This window comes from Coregonus lavaretus (genome assembly GCF_964263955.1).
Source record: "Coregonus lavaretus genome assembly, chromosome: 15".
NCBI lineage: Eukaryota > Metazoa > Chordata > Actinopteri > Salmoniformes > Salmonidae > Coregonus > Coregonus lavaretus.
In genome coordinates, this window is record NC_140002.1 from 34,293,013 (window position 1) to 34,311,888 (window position 18,876).

Consider the following 18,876-nt stretch of genomic DNA (forward strand, 5'->3'; position numbering starts at 1 on the left):
CAGTTTCCCAGTCCCTGCCGATGAAAAACATGGTGTTCTCAGGGTGATGAGAGGTGTTGGGTTTGCGCCAGACATAGCGTTTTCCTTGATGGCCAAAAAGCTCAATTTTAGTCTCATCTGACCAGAGTACCTTCTTCCATATGTTTGGGGAGTCTCCCACATGCCTTTTGGCAAACACCAAACGTGTTTGCTTATTTTTTTCTTTAAGCAATGGCTTTTCTCTGGCCACTCTTCTGTAAAGCCCAGCTCTGTGGAGTGTAAGGCTTAAAGTGGTCCTATGGACAGATACTCCAATCTCCGCTGTGGAGCTTTGCAGCTCCTTCAGGGTTATCTTTGGTCTCTTTGTCGCCTCTCTGATTAATGCCCTCCTTGCCTGGTCCGTGAGTTTTGGTGGGCGGCCCTCTCTTGGCAGGTTTGTTGTGGTGCCATAATGGATTTCATGGTGCTCCGTGGGATGTTCAAAGTTTCTGATATTTTTTTTATAACCCAACCCTGATCTATACTTCTCCACAACTTTGTCCCTGACCTGTTTGGAGAGCTCCTTGGTCTTCATGGTGCCGCTTGCTTGGTGGTGCCCCTTGCTTAGTGGTGTTGCAGACTCTGGGGCCTTTCAGAACAGGTGTAAAAATACTGAGATCATGAGACAGATCATGTGACACTGAGATTGCACACAGGTGGACTTTATTTAACTAATTATGTGACTTCTGAAGGTAATTGGTTGCACCAGATCTTATTTAGGGGCTTCATAGCAAAGGGGGTGAATACATATGCACGCACCACTTTTCCGTTATTTGTTTTGTATAATTTATTGAAACAAGTTATTTTTTTAATTCCACTTCACCAATTTGGACTATTTTGTGTATGTCAATTACATGAAATCCAAATAAAAATCCATTTAAATTAAAGGTTGTAATGCAACAAAATAGGAAAAACGCCAAGGGGGATGAATACTTTTGCAAGGCACTGCAAGTACCCTGATATCAGTGCAGTATCCATATAGAACTGAAAGTACTCTATAAACATTGACGTATTCCAACACATGAGACTCACCTCTGGAGAGTATAATGATAGTTGGTGGAAGTGGACAATCACCCCAAAGGAATGCAGAGGGGCCATAAAATGAAACAATTGGCTGGGAGTCATGTGAGGTAATGCTCATTGTTCACGTTTGGCAAGCCCTAGTCTCTCTGGCCAATTTTCACATAATTTTACAGGTACGGTATTGCCTTTATCAGCATCACTCTTTTATGTAGGACTTTTTAAACAGTAGTTTGAAGACACGTTTATGGAAGACTGAACTAGTGAAAAGTGAACTATAGTGCCCTCTAATATTTTGGGGGCAGAACTCCCTATAACTGTTTGCCCAGGCTTTATCTCAGCAGGCTAACACATTCTTGTGGCACGCAGATGACCCATGTTCAAACCCAGTCAAAAGTAACGTTTCTTTGCCTGCCCTAAGGTTATTGGTGGAATTGATGGTTACTGCTTTCTATTGTCTAAAATTTGTTATTTTCAATGAGTAATCAATACCACACTATCAAGTAGGAGCCATGGAAATGAGCGGCCTGCGCTGCATAGGGCAGCGTTGTGAGCCCAACATCTGATTGTCTACTATCCATCAGACTGAGACTCTGCCTGGGTTTGGTTTTCTGCATCTTGTACCATTCACACAAGCCTGATGCCTTCCATCAATGGAATCATGTTTTCAAATTGTTTCCCCTGGAGTTGGGCATGCGCTGAAACTGTCATCTTTTGCCCCCTTTCTCCCTCTCCCCTTTTCCCTATCCCCTCTTCTTAGTATCTGTAGAGAGGAACTCTGCTGATCGCGTTGCAGTTTGGTCTAATTTATGTTCCACAGGTGCAGGTCTCATAAATACTCAAAGTGAACAAAGCCAAGTAATTCAATCCTGTGTCAACAAAGGCCAAAAAACAGACACAAATCTAATCCATCCCAGCAGGGTTCCAGTCTGGATATGAAATATCAGTTGAAAGAACATCAAGTTTTTCTCCTTTTCCACACATTGCCCCTGATTTCCATAAATATTATAAGATAATATGAACACACTTCGTATATCTTATGCAAGTTCTCATGACTGGCTAGTTAGAGATCCTATGGAGGCTTGAAATTATAAAGATTCCATTGCAAACTACAGTTCTATTTCAATTTTACAGCACTTTTTTTGTATCCCTCACTGACCAACAGACTAGATTGCCTCTGGGGAACAGTGAAGAAAACTCTCACCTCACAGAAGACAGAGAAAAGGCCGTCCATCGCACCAAAAGGAGCCAGCAGAATAAACGACTTGATTCAGGTATGGATTCTTTCTCAGAACAATGATTTCATAACATTCAGAGAATGCCTAATTAGTTCTAATTAGTTTTATGGCTGGACGGATGGGTATACATCAAAGTTTTTCCTCCAGGGAAAAGACTCATGTAAAAATCAAGACAGCAGGGACAGAGCAGGTCTGAACCCTGTATGCTGCAAGGTTCATGGTTGGAGTGGTATTTCTTGTAACGCCAGCAATGTTTAGTTGTGTTTACAGAGGCTGGATCTGTGCACTTTTGGAGGGAAACGTTGTTCCCCACTTTTATGCTGTTGGTATGAAACCAGACCTTAAGTAATTATTTTTGCGGCCATTCTCCTGGTTTCTTGGTTTGACAGAGGTGAGCACTGGGTTTTTTGATGTGGTGTTCAATTCAAAGCCTGAGCTGCATTGCATGTGTACATTTACAATGCAGTAATTAGTTTGGGCGCTCTGTCATTAGAGAGGGTTTTAGTCTCTCTTCTCTCTCTCCCTCTCTCTCCCTGTCTCACTCACTCACTCTCTCTCTTTCATTCCTCATTCGATTGTGGGCTACTGCTGCTTAGATATCAGTTGAAGTGAGTCTACATACCTCAGCTTCACACACAATAAGGTTGGAAAGATCCTGCCAGGAACAGGTTTGGCTAGTGAGGCAATGTTCCTTTCCTCTGATTACCTCCAGTAAGGGAAGGCTGAGGAGATGATTGACATGTGTTTTGAAAGCCGCCCCTTTCTGCTCTGAGGATTTATTTAAATGTTAATGTGGTGCAGTTCCAATATTGTGTTTTCAGTGGAGAAATACTGTAGGGAAGAAATGGTGCCGTGATCCCAGATGGAGAGCTGCTCTTTTAGCTTAATGCTGAGGAGCTCCCCTTATGGACACTAATGATGTGTCAGTCACCAAGCACATTTAGGGAATAGGATATTAGGGGCTCTATTTTAACAAACAAATCTAATCGCTGGCAGTAGCACTATAGGTCTGGAGGTATGTCCGATTTTTTTTGTTGCTATTTTCATAGCTGGGGCGGCAGGTAGGTAGCCTAGTGGTTAAAAGTGTTGGGCCAGTAAGTGAAAGGTAACTGGTTCCAATCCCTGAGCTGACTATTTGAAAAATCTGTCGATGTGCCCTTGAGCAAGGCACTTATCCCTAATTTCTACTGTAAGTTGCTCTGGATAAGAGCGTCTGCTAAATGTACATGTATGTTTTAGGATGTGCAGTATATTTTCAATTCAAAACAACGCATTGCTGTTGAACCAGCCATAGTAGCCTAGGCCTAAGGTAAGGTTAGCCTATAGAGGGCTTGATAGAAAATGGAAAACAAGCAATCTGTTTTTTAGAACAACAATAATATTTCTAAAGAGGATGGGGTCAGAAGCATGATATCATAAATCGCTTCTCTCATTCCATGGCATTGTGTGCACACGTCCCAGCTAGCACATCGGAGAACCATATGTTTCTTACAGCTTGGTGAGAGCGTGGTTGTCCCATGGTTATTTTGCATACAATCTTCCCACAACGTTCTGGGAATGGTGCAGGATAATTTATTGGCTTTGGAACATTCTCAGCACATTTAAGGAACTTGACAAAATAACGTTATGTTCTTGGTATTTCATTACTTTAACAGAATGTTTTGTAAAAGTTCAAACATGGTTACATTTAATTACATTTTTGGTAATGTTCTAGGAATGTTCTCTAAAGGCGTCAGCATGCTTCAGTTCGGCTGGCGGCTGACCGAAGTCGGCTAGCCGAATAAACGAGTGTGCTCGCATACTCCCTTAAAAGACCTTTGCTTGAAAAACAAGAAAAAAGCGGCAAAAGTACATTTTGTCCATTTTGAGACACTGTAGCCAGTATACACTTCCTCAAAATAATCTAAGATAATTTAAGAAATCTGTAATTCATTTTGACGGTTTTGCAGAGGAGATCTTAGTTGCACAATTTTACATCTAACTAAGATGTTTGGTGCAGTATTTCTCAATGAAAAGGTTTGTATGAAAATGAGTCATCTCTCATGGAATGACAACAAAGACTTTATTGAAGAATCCCTAATGCTGACCAATCACCGACGAAGGGGCGTAGACTTCGGCTCCGAACATCAGCTTGCCTCCGTAAAAAAAAATGGTGTGCCCAAACAGCCAAAGAAACCCTCACCGAAGTCCAAAATGAACAAAAACTTTGTAATATATGTACAAACTCTTCCGGCTGGGAAGCATGCGGATGCCTTAACTAGTTTGACATTGGGAATCTTCTCAAATAGTTCAGAGAATGTTAAGAACCAACATTCTCCTGTGGGAATTTTAATACTTCAGCATAACATTTCCACCTGGTTTTATTTACATTTTAGTCATTTAGCAGACGCTCTTATCCAGAGTGACTTACAGTTGGTGAGTGCATACATAAAACATTTTTTCATACTGGCCCCCTGTGGGAATCAAACCCACAACCCTGGCGTTGCAAACGCCATGCTCTACATCCCTGCCGGCCATTCCCTCCCCTCCCCTGGATGACACTGGGCCAATTGTGCACCGCCCCATGGGTCTCCTGGTCGCAGCCTGCTACAGAACCTGGATTCGAACCATCTGGCACAGCTAGCACTGCGATGCAGTGCCTTAGACCACTGCGCCACTCGGGAGGTTAAAGTAATGTTAAAGTAATGTTCTCAAATTGTTCCGAAAACATTAAGAAACAATGTTCTTCTGTGGGAATTTCAGTACTTCAGCATAAGTTTTCTGCAGCTTTCCTCATGGTTTTATTTAAAGTAATGTTCTCAGAAAACATTAGTATTGTTCAAACATATACATTATTATTATTTATTATTATTATTATTATTTATTCCGTTCCGTCAACAAAACCTAAGAAAACATTTGAAAACTTTCCATAAAAACCATAAGAAAACTTTAGTAACGTTCAGAGAATGTTCTAAGAATGTTATTTAAAAACATATACATTCCGTTCTCAGCATCAACAAAACTCTATACTCTATCTTGTTAAGTGTGTTCAGGTGTGTTGGCCGCCCCCACTAATTGGCCACACCTGATCTTAATGAGTGCTTGTTTCCTTTGAAATGGGGTCTGTTTGAATAGACTAAAACAGCTTTGTATGAGTTTAAAAAAACATGACATGTTAGCTCCATCCTGGTGGTGCAGTGGACTAATCCCATGGATTAACCACAGAAGATCATAGGTTGAAATCTCAATGACGCTGTGCAACATTAAAAAATATATATATGTTTGCTTGATTAATGCCTAAGCAACTTCATTTCTATCTGTGCTTGGAGTTCTAAGCAGTTCAACTACGCTAGCAGTCTTATTAAAAGTCTTATTGAAACGTTTAAGGAAGCTATTCAAAACATCATAATAACCTATAATTTCCATTCTCAGAACATTAATAGAACCTCCCAGGAAAGCTTTCAGGGAACCATAGTAAAACATTCTCAGAACCTCTCAGAACAGACAACATTTTCACTTCCATTCTCAAAACATAAAAAAAAACGTTAGGTTTTACCGGTCAGGAAACGTATGGCTTTGTTCCCAGAACCAATGGGAAACCAAAAACGTATGTTCCCAAAACTTCCAAGGAACCAAACGTGCTAGCTGGGGTATGCATAAATGTCTTTACCATAACATTTGCACTTCTATACATAATACTAGGCTCCTGTCAATTGTATCATTGCCTATGTGCAAGGCAGATTCTCAAAAACAATCTGCCATTGACATGGCATTATAGGAGGCCTGAATAGTTTGGAGGAGCGCATCATTGGTAATCGGACGAGGGAAGCTATTTCAAAATGAGGATGGATAGCCTCCCACTGGGCACACACTGGTTGAATCAATGTTGTTTCAACGTAATTTCTATGAAATTACATTCAACCAACGTGGAATCGACGTTGAATTGACGTCTGTGTCCAGTGGGCAACTTGAACAAGATAAATTAAGTATGCAGGTATGTAAATTGTGAATAATGAAAACGCATGGGGGCAAAAGCCTAATATTTCAAAGCACTCTCAGTAGACCATTTAAACCCCCTTTATTTATAGGCTACATAGCTAATGGCCAGGATATAAAGACACACCTATGCGTTGCTGCTAACCCAGCATTGATTAAGGGGAGGGAAGGGTAGGCTATGCTTGGCTTTTAATCAAATTAAACGGAAAACCAATAGTTTTTCTAAATACGAGATTCACTAGCACAAAAGGCATATCTCTCTTCCATGGGCACTGTGTTTCCACTCTCAAAATCCATGCCATTATCAGCTGCGTTACCGTTAAGACCTGCTTTTTGTGGGTTTTAAAACGTTCCATTAGCGCTGCATGTCACTTTTGCGCTTGTTTTTAAGGACACACCTATAATATTGTAACCCCTCCCACCTCAGTGCAAGTGAGCTGATGTTAGGCAGGTAAATTGCCAAACCTGGCGTTAGTGTTGGAAAATGCCAGTGTGCCAGTTTTTACATAAGGAAATTGCAAACTAACATGCGTTTGACACTAGAGCCCTAGGAGTTAGAAAGTAGTATGTTAGATTGGTGCCAGTAAAGGTTTCCACTGGTGATAAAGATACACGCAAGCACAAAGGTGCTGCATGCCAGAGAGGCATTGGCAGAGCCCAGAAATGCCAGGGTCTTTGGCTGCCTCAGGAATGCCTGCCTGGCCTTGAACTACGCTCATTCCCAAGATCAGCATGAAAAAGTGACTCCCCTATAAACATCCAAGGAAAAAGCCAGGGAGAAAGTACTGTATGGAGGGAAAGGCCTTTCCAAAAGCCCCCAAAAAGATGTGGAAAGGATAGGCATTATGGAGGGTTAGATCAACTGTAAATGTATATTTTCACTGAACTGAAATGACACCAGACTGTCCATGTATGATCACACGGCTCAGGCTTAGGGCACTTCCGCCTACATCAAAACCAGACGAGATGCTCGTGCGGTGAACAAACCATCTGTGACACCTGATCTGTTTTGGTCTCTATCACCTTTGGTTTAAGAGACAAAGCAGGATGAAGGGAGGGAACCCAACCCCTTCTGTGTTTTCTCCATGGGGAACTTAAGCAATGTATTGAGGGTGGCATTGATCTTTACAAGCACAAAATGTTTGTGATTTTTCACCTGCACAAAGAGTGCGGGGTCACCGCTGTAACAGGTAGAAGTGGGATCGCTGGGAGACATGCCCCTACACAGATGGCTGCTGCTGTTGAAAGGAAAAGCTTAATGTTCACATGTCGTTCCTCCTCATTATCATCACCTAATGGTGTCACTGAATTTAATCACAGAGATGTATTCACACCGCAAAACCCATCTGTCTTCACTTCACAGTCAAATGTCATCAAGGTTAACATAATTTTTTATTCCAAGGTGTTTATTCATTCTTTCTGGAGTGTACAGTTTGTGTTTGCATTGGAAATGGATTGTGAGAATGATTCCTTGTATGCTCTGTGTACCATAGCGTAAACTGGAACACTCAGCATGGGGACTGTCAGAATAAGATATGTAGACATTCCATTAGTCTTCAGAGTATGTCCGTTTCGTGCACTGGAAATGCCCCCTCTCTGTCTCACTGCAAAGTGAAGTTATCAGTTTTATAGGGGATATCTTTAAACACAGACAGATCTGAGGACAGAGACTGCAGTGTTACTAAATCAGAGGCCAATTATGTCAAATAATTGTCTGTTTTGTTGCCAAGTCCTCTCTCATAGTTATACTGTTATTTATCATTGCTGTATGTGGTTCATCACAGTACACCTCTAATATAACTGCCAACTTGGTCTGGTCCTCTGCACATACAGTATATCATGTGTGGAGAATATATTGTACTGTGCCTTCAGAAAGTATTCATACCCCTTGACTTATTCCACATTTTGTTGTGTTACAGTCTGAACTCAAAATGGATTCAATAGATTTTTTCCCTCATCAATCTACACACAATACCCCATAATGACAAAGTCAAAATATGTTTTTAGACATTTTTGCAAATGTATTGAAAATGAAATACAGAAATATCTCATTTACATAAGTATTCACACCCCTGAGTCAATATTTTGTAGAAGCATCTTTGGCAGCGATTATAGCTGTGAGTCTTTCTGGGTAAGTCTCTAAGAGCTTTCCACACCTGGATTGTGCAACATTTGTCCATAATTTATTTCTAAATACTTAAAGCTCTATCAAATTGGTTGTTGATCATTGCTAGACAACCATTTTCAGGTCTTGCCATAGATTTTCAAGCCAATTTAAGTCAAAACTGTATCTCGGTCACTCAGGAACATTCTTCTTGGTAAGCAACTTCAGTGTAGATTTAGCCTTATGTTTTAGGTTATTGTCCTGCTGAAAGGTGAATTAATCTCCCATTGTCTGGTGGAAAGCAGACTGAACCAGGTTTTCCTCGAGGATTTTGCCTGTGCTTACTTCCGTTCCATTTCTTTTTTATCCTGAAAAACTCCCTAGTCCTTAACGATTACAAGCATACCCATAACATGATGCAGCCACCATTATGCTTGAAAATTTGGAGAGTGGTACTCAGTAATATGTTGTATTGGATTTGCCCCAAACATAACACTTTGTATTCAGAACGAAAAGTTCATTTCTTTGCCACATTTTTTGCAGTTTTACTTTAATGTCTTATAGCAAACAGGATGCATGTTTTGGAATGTTTGTATTCTGTACAGGCTTTCTTCTTTTCACTCTATCAATTAAGTTAGTATTGTGGAGTAACGACAATGTAGTTGATCCATCTTCAGTTTTAAAGTCACTATTGGCCTTATGGCTGAAAATACAATAAAGGAGCTTGACAGGTCTCCCAGTGTCATTTGAATACTGCTGTGTAATGGCCCGCAACCGATCAGGCCTCCTACTGTGAGACCTGTCCAAATTGCAATAATAAGCTGCTGGCTAACTTCACTCTTTTTAAATCAAATTAGCCAGAGAGATGGCAGATTGAACAATTGGCTCATCTCCTTGTTCTCCCCCTCCCCTCTCTGCTTGTGTTAGATTCCCCTGGGTCACCCCTGTACTCAAACAGCATTACATGACAAGGCCTTTGACAGGACTGGGAGCACCAACTCACTACATTAGATAATGCTGTTTTTTTCCTTCGCATGGAGCAGGGGAGAGCAGAGCTCATTTTCAGATGTGACCATTGGCTGACTCATTGTCTTGAAAAACAGCCATTTATAATTCAATTAGATTTAAACTTAATATCCATTACATTTCTTGTACATTACTTTAACGGATCAAGCAGCCCCGGTCTAAAGGTCTTTCCAAATTAGGCAACAAGACAGACAACGTTATCAAACACTCTGAGGATGGTTTTATTGTCCTGTTACACAAGTATGTAATATAATTGTTATTTTTTTGCATATCCCAACTCCCCCTGAGACACCTGCAGGGAGTGCGGTCACAATTATACAGCACCCCTAGAGCAATTAGGGTTAAGGACCATGCTCAAGGGCACAGTGACAGATTTGTAACTTTTTAACCTTAGGAATGAATGTTAACAATTTCCCCCCCCCCTGCTTTCTGACAGGTCTGTCCTTCTTTCATTTTGATTCAAATGAAAAAAGACCATGTATTAGAATCCCATGCCATGAATCACAGTCTGAGCTCAGAGGTTAGAGCTGCACTGTACAGGATCCATGCAGTATGAGATTACACAAAGCCGATCCTATTCCATTTGGACAACTGGTGAGGGCTTCTTGGCAGTCAGAGCGATTTTTGTGCCATGCCAAGGTTTACTTTGTGCCTTTAATTTGACATTTTTTGTGGAAAGGCATGTTGCCATGTGTACGGTATGTACTTACAGAAGAAACACAAAGCTAAAATCTTTTCTCAACATCAGGCTATTTTGGAGTAGTAGCTACATTGAGCAAGCATGAATACACCCAACCCAGAGTATTTGACACATTGAGTGTTTTCACACATTGACACCCTTTATGTTCTCCTTTTGATCCATTTGATCACCATAATATCTGGTTTCTGTTCTCTCACTGCTAGATTTCAATTCACTAATGACACAGTGATGAAATTAGTGAGAGACTGGTATGTATCTACAATTGAGTGTATCCCAATGTGTTTGTTTGACACATCCCAGCTAGCACATTTGTTTCCTTGAAAGTTGTGGGAACATACGTTTTTGGTTTCCCCATTAGTTCTGGGAATGAAGCCATAAGTTTCCTGACCGGTAAAACTGAATGTTTTTTAAACGTTCTGAGAATGGATGTGAACATTTCGCCTGTTCTGGGAACGTTCATTTTTAGGTTGCAGGGAGGTTCTGAGAACATTTTACTATGGTTCACCAAATGTTTTCCTGGGAAGTTGTATTAACGTTCTGAGAACGTTAGGTAATTAAAAAACATTCTGAGAACATGTTTCAATAAGACTGCTAGCTTAGGTTAACTGTTTTGAACTCCAAGCACAGATAGGACACATTTAAATGTATTTGCTTAGGCATTAATCATGCAAACACATTTATTTTTTATTGTGGCACGCCATCAGTGAGATTCAAACCTATGATCTTCTGTTCTTTATCCATGGAATTAGTCTACTGTGCCACCAGGATGGAGCTAGCATGCCAAGTTTTTTTTTACTCATACGAAGCTGTTCATTTTAGTCTATTCAAAATTACTCCATTTCAAAGGAAACAAGCACTAATTAAGATCAGGTGCGGCAAATTAGTGGGCTTGGCCAGCACACCTAAACACACTCAATAAGATAGAGGATAGAGTTTTGTTGACTCTGAGAATGGAATGTATATGTTTTTAAATAACATTCTTAGAACGTTCTCTGAACGTTACTAAAGTTTTCTTGTGTTTTTTATGGAAAGTTTTCTTAATGTTCTCTGAACAATTTGAGGACATGACTTGAAATAGAACCATAAGGAAACCTGTAGGAAACGTTATGCTGAAGTACTGAAATTCCAACATAAGAGCATTGTTTCTTAATGTTTTCTGAAATATTTGAGAACATTCCCAACATCAAAGAAGTTGGAGAAAGTTCCTAGAACATTACCAAAAATGTAATTAAATGGAACCATGTTTGAAATTTTAGGAAACGTTCTGTTAAAGTAATGAAATACCAAGAAGAAAAAAAATGTTTGTCCAGTTCCTTAAATGTGCTGAGAATGTTCCAAAGCCAAGCAACAATCCTGCACCATTCCCAGAAAGTTGTGGGAAGGTTGTATACAAAATAACCATAGGACAACCACTCTCTCACCAAGCTCTAAGAAACATATGGTTCTCAGAACGTTATGTGCTAGCTGGGATGCTAACAAACATCATAGCTAAATATGCTTTTGGCAGTGTGATGTGACATCTGACATATGCCAGACTGTGCAAAGTGCTAGGAAGAACAGTGTCTGTCATATGTAACCAACATAACTGAGGTTACCCCAGTGCAAATGTTTTGTATTGATTCCAAATGGTAGACCGACCTAAGGACCATCTGTATCTTTTGACTGTAACAGTTAACACTACAGTGTGGGATACAGCAGTCCTCAGCTGTTTAGTCATGACTGGATGTGTTAATGATGGAAGTCAATCAGCTAGCCCTGGGAGAGGACTTGAAAGAGCCCTCTGCGTTATCAGACCAAAGGAGCTGGTACTGAAGCATTTGCCAAAATAATAATTTCTCTTTCATGTCAGATGCACTTTGCCTTCATAAATATGCAGTTTGCCTTTGCAAGCCATTTCACAGCAGATGTGTTTTTGTAGTACGTGTTGTGAAAATGTGTTTTCAATGTTGGCCCTCTTTGATGCTAATTTGTTCCATTCATTAAAGCATTTTACCACTTTTTTGTCACAATCTGTTTACAGATGGGGATCCTTTTCAGAAATCAATTCTCATGACTGTACGGCCATTAGAGCTGTGTCACACTGGGGACAGCCTTGCTCTCTCTCTTTGTTGTTCTGTTCCCCTGCCTCTCCATAACACATTGACCAGTATTTATTACCCATATCCCCAGCCATAAAACTCCTTGTGCACCTCTAGAGGCTGTGCTGAGCCATTTGCCTAAGTGGGGACACCTGTTGTAAAAACAGCTGAGTAATGAGCATTGTGTCTGTGTGTGTGTGTGTGTGTGTGTGTGTGTGTGTGTGTGTGTGTGTGTGTGTGTGTGTGTGTGTGTGTGTGTGTGTGTGTGTGTGTGTGTGTGTGTGTGTGTGTGTGTGTGTGTGTGTGTGTGTGTGTGTGTGTGTGTGTGTAATGGAGCTCATCTGGCCCAGGACCCGTCCTCTGTACCAGGGTGATGGGTTGGAGTGACCACGATTTCTCCAGCAACATGCACCGCTAGTCTATTGTCAAGGCTGGGTGTGTTCAATGCTGTGGAAATGTTGATATTTGGTGCCAACATTTCGTGACTGACAACCTGAACATAAAACGTACTTATGGCTGTAGAGTAGAAGGGCTTAAGCTTTACTGCAACTATTTATCTACTGGTAACAAAACTGTCCGTGTTGACTGATATAGTACGACCATGAGAGTAAGCAGACACACTTGGGATGGAGGAGATATTGTGTTTTAAGTGTTTGTTATATCTAAACAAATCTCCTATCAAACTGGATTTGTTCAAGGCACAATGTCATCATAACTATCTTAGACAGGTGTTTATTCCGTTAAATTAGAAAGAGAGACTTTGCATCAGCGATTCCGTCTCACTCTCCAACTATTGCATGTTTCATCCAAACCAAGCAAAGGAGTGTTCACTCCTACATGATACACATATTACAATCTGTCAATATACACAGAACTTCTCAGTGAAAAGATAAATACTTTTGTACTTTCTCACATAGGGTCTATGTATCTGGTTATTTTGGTACTGATATAAAAATGTAGAGCACAAATCTTTTACCTGATTGATGATTAATTGACATATGGTTTGTTTCGAACTATCTGTATGCTGATGTAACAGTATTGCTTCCATCCCTCTCTTTGCCCCAACATGGGCTCAAACCAGGCACCCTCTGTACACATCAACAAGAGTCACCCACGAAGCATCGTTACCAATCGTTCCACAAAAGCCACAACCTTTGCAGTGCAAGGGAAACAACTACTTCCATGTTTTCAGAGCGAGTGACGTCACCGATTGAAACACTACTAGCGCACATCGCTAACTAGCGAGCCATTTCACACCGGTTACACTGTGAGGTTGCTGAAGGCTTTTTTAAAATCTCAAATCAAAGTTAATTGGTCGTGTACACAGATTTGCAGATGTTATCGAAGGTGCAGCGAAATGCTTACAGTGCAGTAATATCTAGCAATACAATAACAATAGAAATGTTTGCAAATGTATTGAAATTGAAATACAGAAATATCTCATTTACATAAGTATTCAGACCTTTGAGTCAATACATGTTAGAATCACCTTTGGCATCGATTACAGCTGTGAATCTTTCTGGGTAAGTCTCTAAGAACTTTGCACACCTGGATTGTACAATATTTGCACATTATTCTTTTTAAAATTCTTCAAGCTCTGTCAAGCTGGCTGTTGATCATTGCTAGACAGCCATTTTCAAGTCTTGCCATAGATTTTTAAGCTGATTTAAGTCAGAACTGTAACTAGGCCACTCAGGAACATTAAATGTTGTCTTGGTAAGCAACTCCAGTGTATTTGGCCTTGTGTTTTAGGTTATTGTCCTGCTGAAAGGTGAATTTGTCACCCAGTGTCTATTGGAAAGCAGACTGAACCAGGTTTTCCTCTAGGATTTTGCCTGTGCTTAGCTCTATTCCGTTTCTTTTTATCCTAAAAAACTCCCTAGTCCTTGCCGATGAAAAGCATACCCATAACATGATGCAGACACTACCATGCTTGAAAATATGAAGAGTGGTACTACTCAGTGATGTGTTGTGTTGGATTTGCCCCAAACATAACGCTTTGTATTCAGGACATAAAGTTAATTTCTTTGCCACATTTTTGCAGTTTTACTTTCATTCTTAATTGCAAATAGGATGCATGTTTTGGAATATTTGAATTCTGTACAGGCTTTCTTCTTTTCACTCTGTCATTTAGGTTAGTATTGTGGAGTAATTACAATGTTGTGAAATCCCTGAGCGGTTTCCTTCCTCTCCGGAAACTAAGTTAGGAAGGACGCCTGTATCTTTGTAGTGAATGGGTGTATTGATACACCATCCAAAGTGTAATTTATAACTTCACCATGCTCAAAGGGACATTATGTCTGCTTTTTCTTCCATCTACCAATAGGTGCCCTTCTTTGCGAGGCATTGGAAAAACTCCCTGGTCTTTGTGGTTGAATCTGTGTTTGACATTTACTGCTCGACTGAGGGACCTTACAGATAATTGCACGTGTGGGGTACAGAGATGAGGTAGTCATTCATAAATGATGTTAAACACTATTATACCATGGCATTGTTGAATACTTTTTTCTGATTGGCTTGAAGGGCATTCTAGAGCATGCATTATTTCCCTATAATACACAGTATATTTGTACAGTAGAATTGAATGGCTATATAGTGAGGGGAAAAATGTATTTGATCCCCTGCTGATTTTGTACGTTTGCCCACTGACAAAGACATGATCAGTCTATAATTTTAATGGTAGGTTTATTTGAACAGTGAGAGACAGAATAACAACAAAAAAATCCAGAAAAACGCATGTCAAAAATGTTATGAATTGATTTGCATTTTAATGAGGGAAATAAGTATTTGACCTCTCTGCAAAACATGATTTAGTACTTGGTGGCAAAACCCTTGTTGGCAATCACAGAGAAAATACGTTTCTTGTAGTTGGCCACCAGGTTTGCACACATCTCAGGAGGGATTTTGTTCCACTCCTCTTTGCAGATCTTCTCCAAGTCATTAAGGTTTCGAGGCTTACGTTTGGCAACTCGAACCTTCAGCTCCCTCCACAGATTTTCTATGGTATTAAGGTCTGGAGACTGGCTAGGCCACTCCAGGACCTTAATGTGCCTCTTCTTGAGCCACTCCTTTGTTGCCTTGGCTGTATGTTTTGGGTCATTGTCATGCTGGAATACCCATCCACGACCCATGTTCCATGCCCTGGGTGAGGGAAGGAGGTTCTCACCCAAGATTTGACGGTACATGGCCCCGTCCATCGTCCCTTTGATGCGGTGAAGTTGTCCTGTCCCCTTAGCAGAAAAACACCCCCAAAGCATAATGTTTCCACCTCCATGTTTGACGGTGGGGATGGTGTTCTTGGGGTCATAGGCAGCATTCCTCCTCCTCCAAACACGCCGAGTTGAGTTGATGCCAAAGAGCTCGATTTTGGTCTCATCTGACCACAACACTTTCACCCAGTTCTCCTCTGAATCATTCAGATGTTAATTGGCAAACTTCAGACGGGCCTGTATATGTGCTTTCTTGAGCAGGGGGACCTTGCGGGCGCTGCAGGATTTCAGTCCTTCATGGCGTAGTGTGTTATCAATTGTTTTCTTGGTGACTATGGTCCCAGCTGCCTTGAGATCATTGACAAGATCCTCCCGTGTAGTTCTGGGCTGATTCCTCACTGTTCTCATGATCATTGCAACTCCACGAGGTAAGATCTTGCATGGAGCCCCAGGCCGAGGGAAATTGACAGTTCTTTTGTGTTTCTTCCATTTGCGAATAATCGCACCAACTGTTGTCACCTTCTCACCAAGCTGCTTGGCGATGGTCTTGTAGCCCATTCCAGCCTTGTGTAGGTCTACAATCTTGTCCCTGACATCCTTGGAGAGCTCTTTGTTCTTGGCCATGGTGGAGAGTTTGGAATCTGATTGATTGATTGCTTCTGTGGATAGGTGTCTTTTATACAGGTAACAAGCTGAGATTAGGAGCTCCTAATCTCAGCTCGTTACCTGTATAAAAAGACACCTGGGAGCCAGAAATCTTTCTGATTGAGAGGGGGTCAAAAACGTATTTCCCTCATTAAAATGCAAATCAATTTATAACATTTTTGACATGCGTTTTTCTGGATTTTGTTGTTGTTATTCTGTCTCTCACTGTTCAAATAAACCTACCATTAAAATTATAGACTGATCATTTGTTTGTCAGTGGGCAAACGTACAAAATCAGCAGGGGATCAACGACTTTTTTCCCTCACTGTAGTTCATTCTTACATGTTCTATGTTTGAGCTGCTTTTGAACGCAAAAGTCGAATTGAAAATATTATTGGCATTGTTGAATTCAATTTTCTATAATGGCAAGCTAGGACTGATGGTTTGGTTAGCTACACTAGCAAGTCTCCCGAGTGGCGCAGCGGTCTAAGGCACTGCATTGCAGTGCTAGCAGTGCCACTATCCTGGTTCAAATCCAGTCTCTGTCGTAGCGACTGGGAGACCCATGGGGTGGTGCACAATTCGTCCAGGGTAGGGGAAGGAATGGCCGTCAGGGATGTAGCTCAGTTGGTAGAGCATGGTGTTTGCAACGCCAGTGTTGTGGGTTCGAATCCCACGTAGGGCAAGTATTAAAAAATAAAAATAATGTATGCGCTCACTAACTGTAAGTCGCTCTGGATAAGAGCGTCTGCTAAATGATGTAAAATGTTTGTTTGGTTACCACAGCAACTACTGTAGCTATCTGGTAAACTTGCTAGCTACTTCAGTGGATGTTGAACACATTTTTACCTGCAAATTAACACATTTAATAGCGGCAAATATGTTAAATTATAGCCATGGTATAAATGGGATAATCAACTCAGGGCTCTATGCGTTATATGGAAAAGAATGCAACTCCGTGAAAGGTCAGTTCCACTCCGCCAGCGCGTCGTGGAACACACCTTCCACGTCATTTATAATTTTTTACATAGAACACATAGCCCCTCGTTGATTATCCCTTACTTATTGAACACAGAGTGAATCCCTGCAACTTATTATGTGACTTGTTAAGCACATTTTTACTCCTGAATTTATTTAGGCTTGAATACTTATTGACACAAGACATTTCAGCTTTTCATTTGTAATGAATTAGTAAAAATTTAAAAAAAACATTATTCCTCTTTGACATTATGGGGAATTGTGTGGGGTATTGACACAAAATCGAAATTGAATCAATTTTAAATTCAGGATGTAACACAACAGAATGTGGGAAAGGTCAAGGGGTGTGAATACATTCTGAAGGCACTGTACATGGCACAGCAGTCTCTAAGGTGCAGGGGAGTACCAGGTGGTAGCGGGCTAGTGACAGTGTATAATGTGCCAGGCAGAGTACCAGGCGATGGCCGGCTAGTGAAGGCTGTTCAACTGTCTGATGGCCTGGAGATAGAAGCTGTTTTTTCAGTCTCTCTGTTCCGGCTTTGATACACCTGTACTGTCTCTGTCTGCTAGATGGTAGCAGAGTGAACAGACTGTGGCTCGGGTGCCTAAGGTCCTTGATGATCTTCTTGGCCTTCCTATGACACCAGGTGCTGTAGATGTCCTGGAGGGCAGGCAGTGTACCCCCTGGTGATGCGTTGGGCTGACCACACCACTCTCTGGAGAGCCATGCGGTTCCAGGCGGAGAAGTTGCAGTATCAGGCGGTGATGCAGCCCGAAAGAATGCTCTAGATTGTGCATCTGTAGAAGTTGGTGAAATCAACTGTTCTCCTAGCTTTCTATTCCTCTTTCCAGTAAAACAGTCATTTCCTAGATGGCTGCCAATGAAAACAAATTAAAAAGTGTTATCACTAATCCAACAGATTTATACGTTGTTTAATGAGTAATTCTCCTTTTGGCTCTTTTCTGGCTATGATCAATTCTGATAATTTTTGCTAGGGTTTTGTACAAATTAATTAGTGGGTGGTGCTGTAGGTGGACAGTTTCCCTTAATATGAAGAGCACTTCTATCTTCCTGATACAGTAAAGTTCCTGCGTGTAAAGTTTTTCATATTTTAGCACAGTTGGGCCTGTATGCACATTTGACAAACCAAAGGAAGAATTTGAATGTTTTGGAGTCTGTTTCGTGTGCTCTTAGTCTTGACACAGACAATTTTTTTAAATCTTCACTGTAGAGTTATTCACCATTTGGATGCATAGTTAGCCATGCAATACATTTACTTTGTTCATCAAAGAAACTATTGAACTCATTTGGAAAGAAAGTCATCTGGAATAAATACAGACTTGAAGCTAGTGTCTTAAGCTAATTGTTCTTCATACTTTTGATCTCTTTTGTTTTGAGAAAAATAAATAGATTGTGTGAGAAGACATCTAGACAACATTAAGAAACAATGGTAATTAAAACAGCAAAATTATGACATTTATTGAGAAAACAACTTCTAAGCTAAACAGGCATACAAAAGTATATCACAGGTCTTACAGTGTGATTGACAGTCTTCTTGCGTATTTTCACTTAGTTGCTGCACAGATGTTGTTTATATGAATTGAGCAAGGTTGTTAGGATATTATTTTCAAATTGTATAATTGCAGCGCTTTGGATGGGTCCATTCTTGCAATTCAACTACAAGAAACAATGTGTGCTGTGCAGTCATTACAGGCCATTTTACTTTGACCGTCCATCCCAGACTCTGATACGGGTCCAGTAACATCCAAGTGTTGTTGTTTTTGGAGTCCTGACATTAATTACATTGTGTTCAGCCAGTCCCATGCTTGCAGTACCTGGCAGCTATGAAAGCTGTGGTTAGGGAAGTTGTTTTCGGGAAACCCT

General features: G+C 40.7%; 1 protein-coding gene across 1 annotated transcript in view; it reads left to right on the forward strand.

The window, feature by feature from the left end:
• The window catches only part of LOC311142565 (uncharacterized protein), a gene marked incomplete at its 3' end in the record, with an annotated part of 63,019 nt that overhangs the window by 37,938 nt on the left and 6,205 nt on the right, over positions 1 to 18,876 (forward strand). The window contains exon 2 of the mRNA XM_084178241.1: positions 2,204 to 2,312. Coding sequence (XP_084034367.1) covers positions 2,204 to 2,312 — 109 coding nt within the window. The remainder of the gene's footprint in view (positions 1 to 2,203; positions 2,313 to 18,876) is intronic.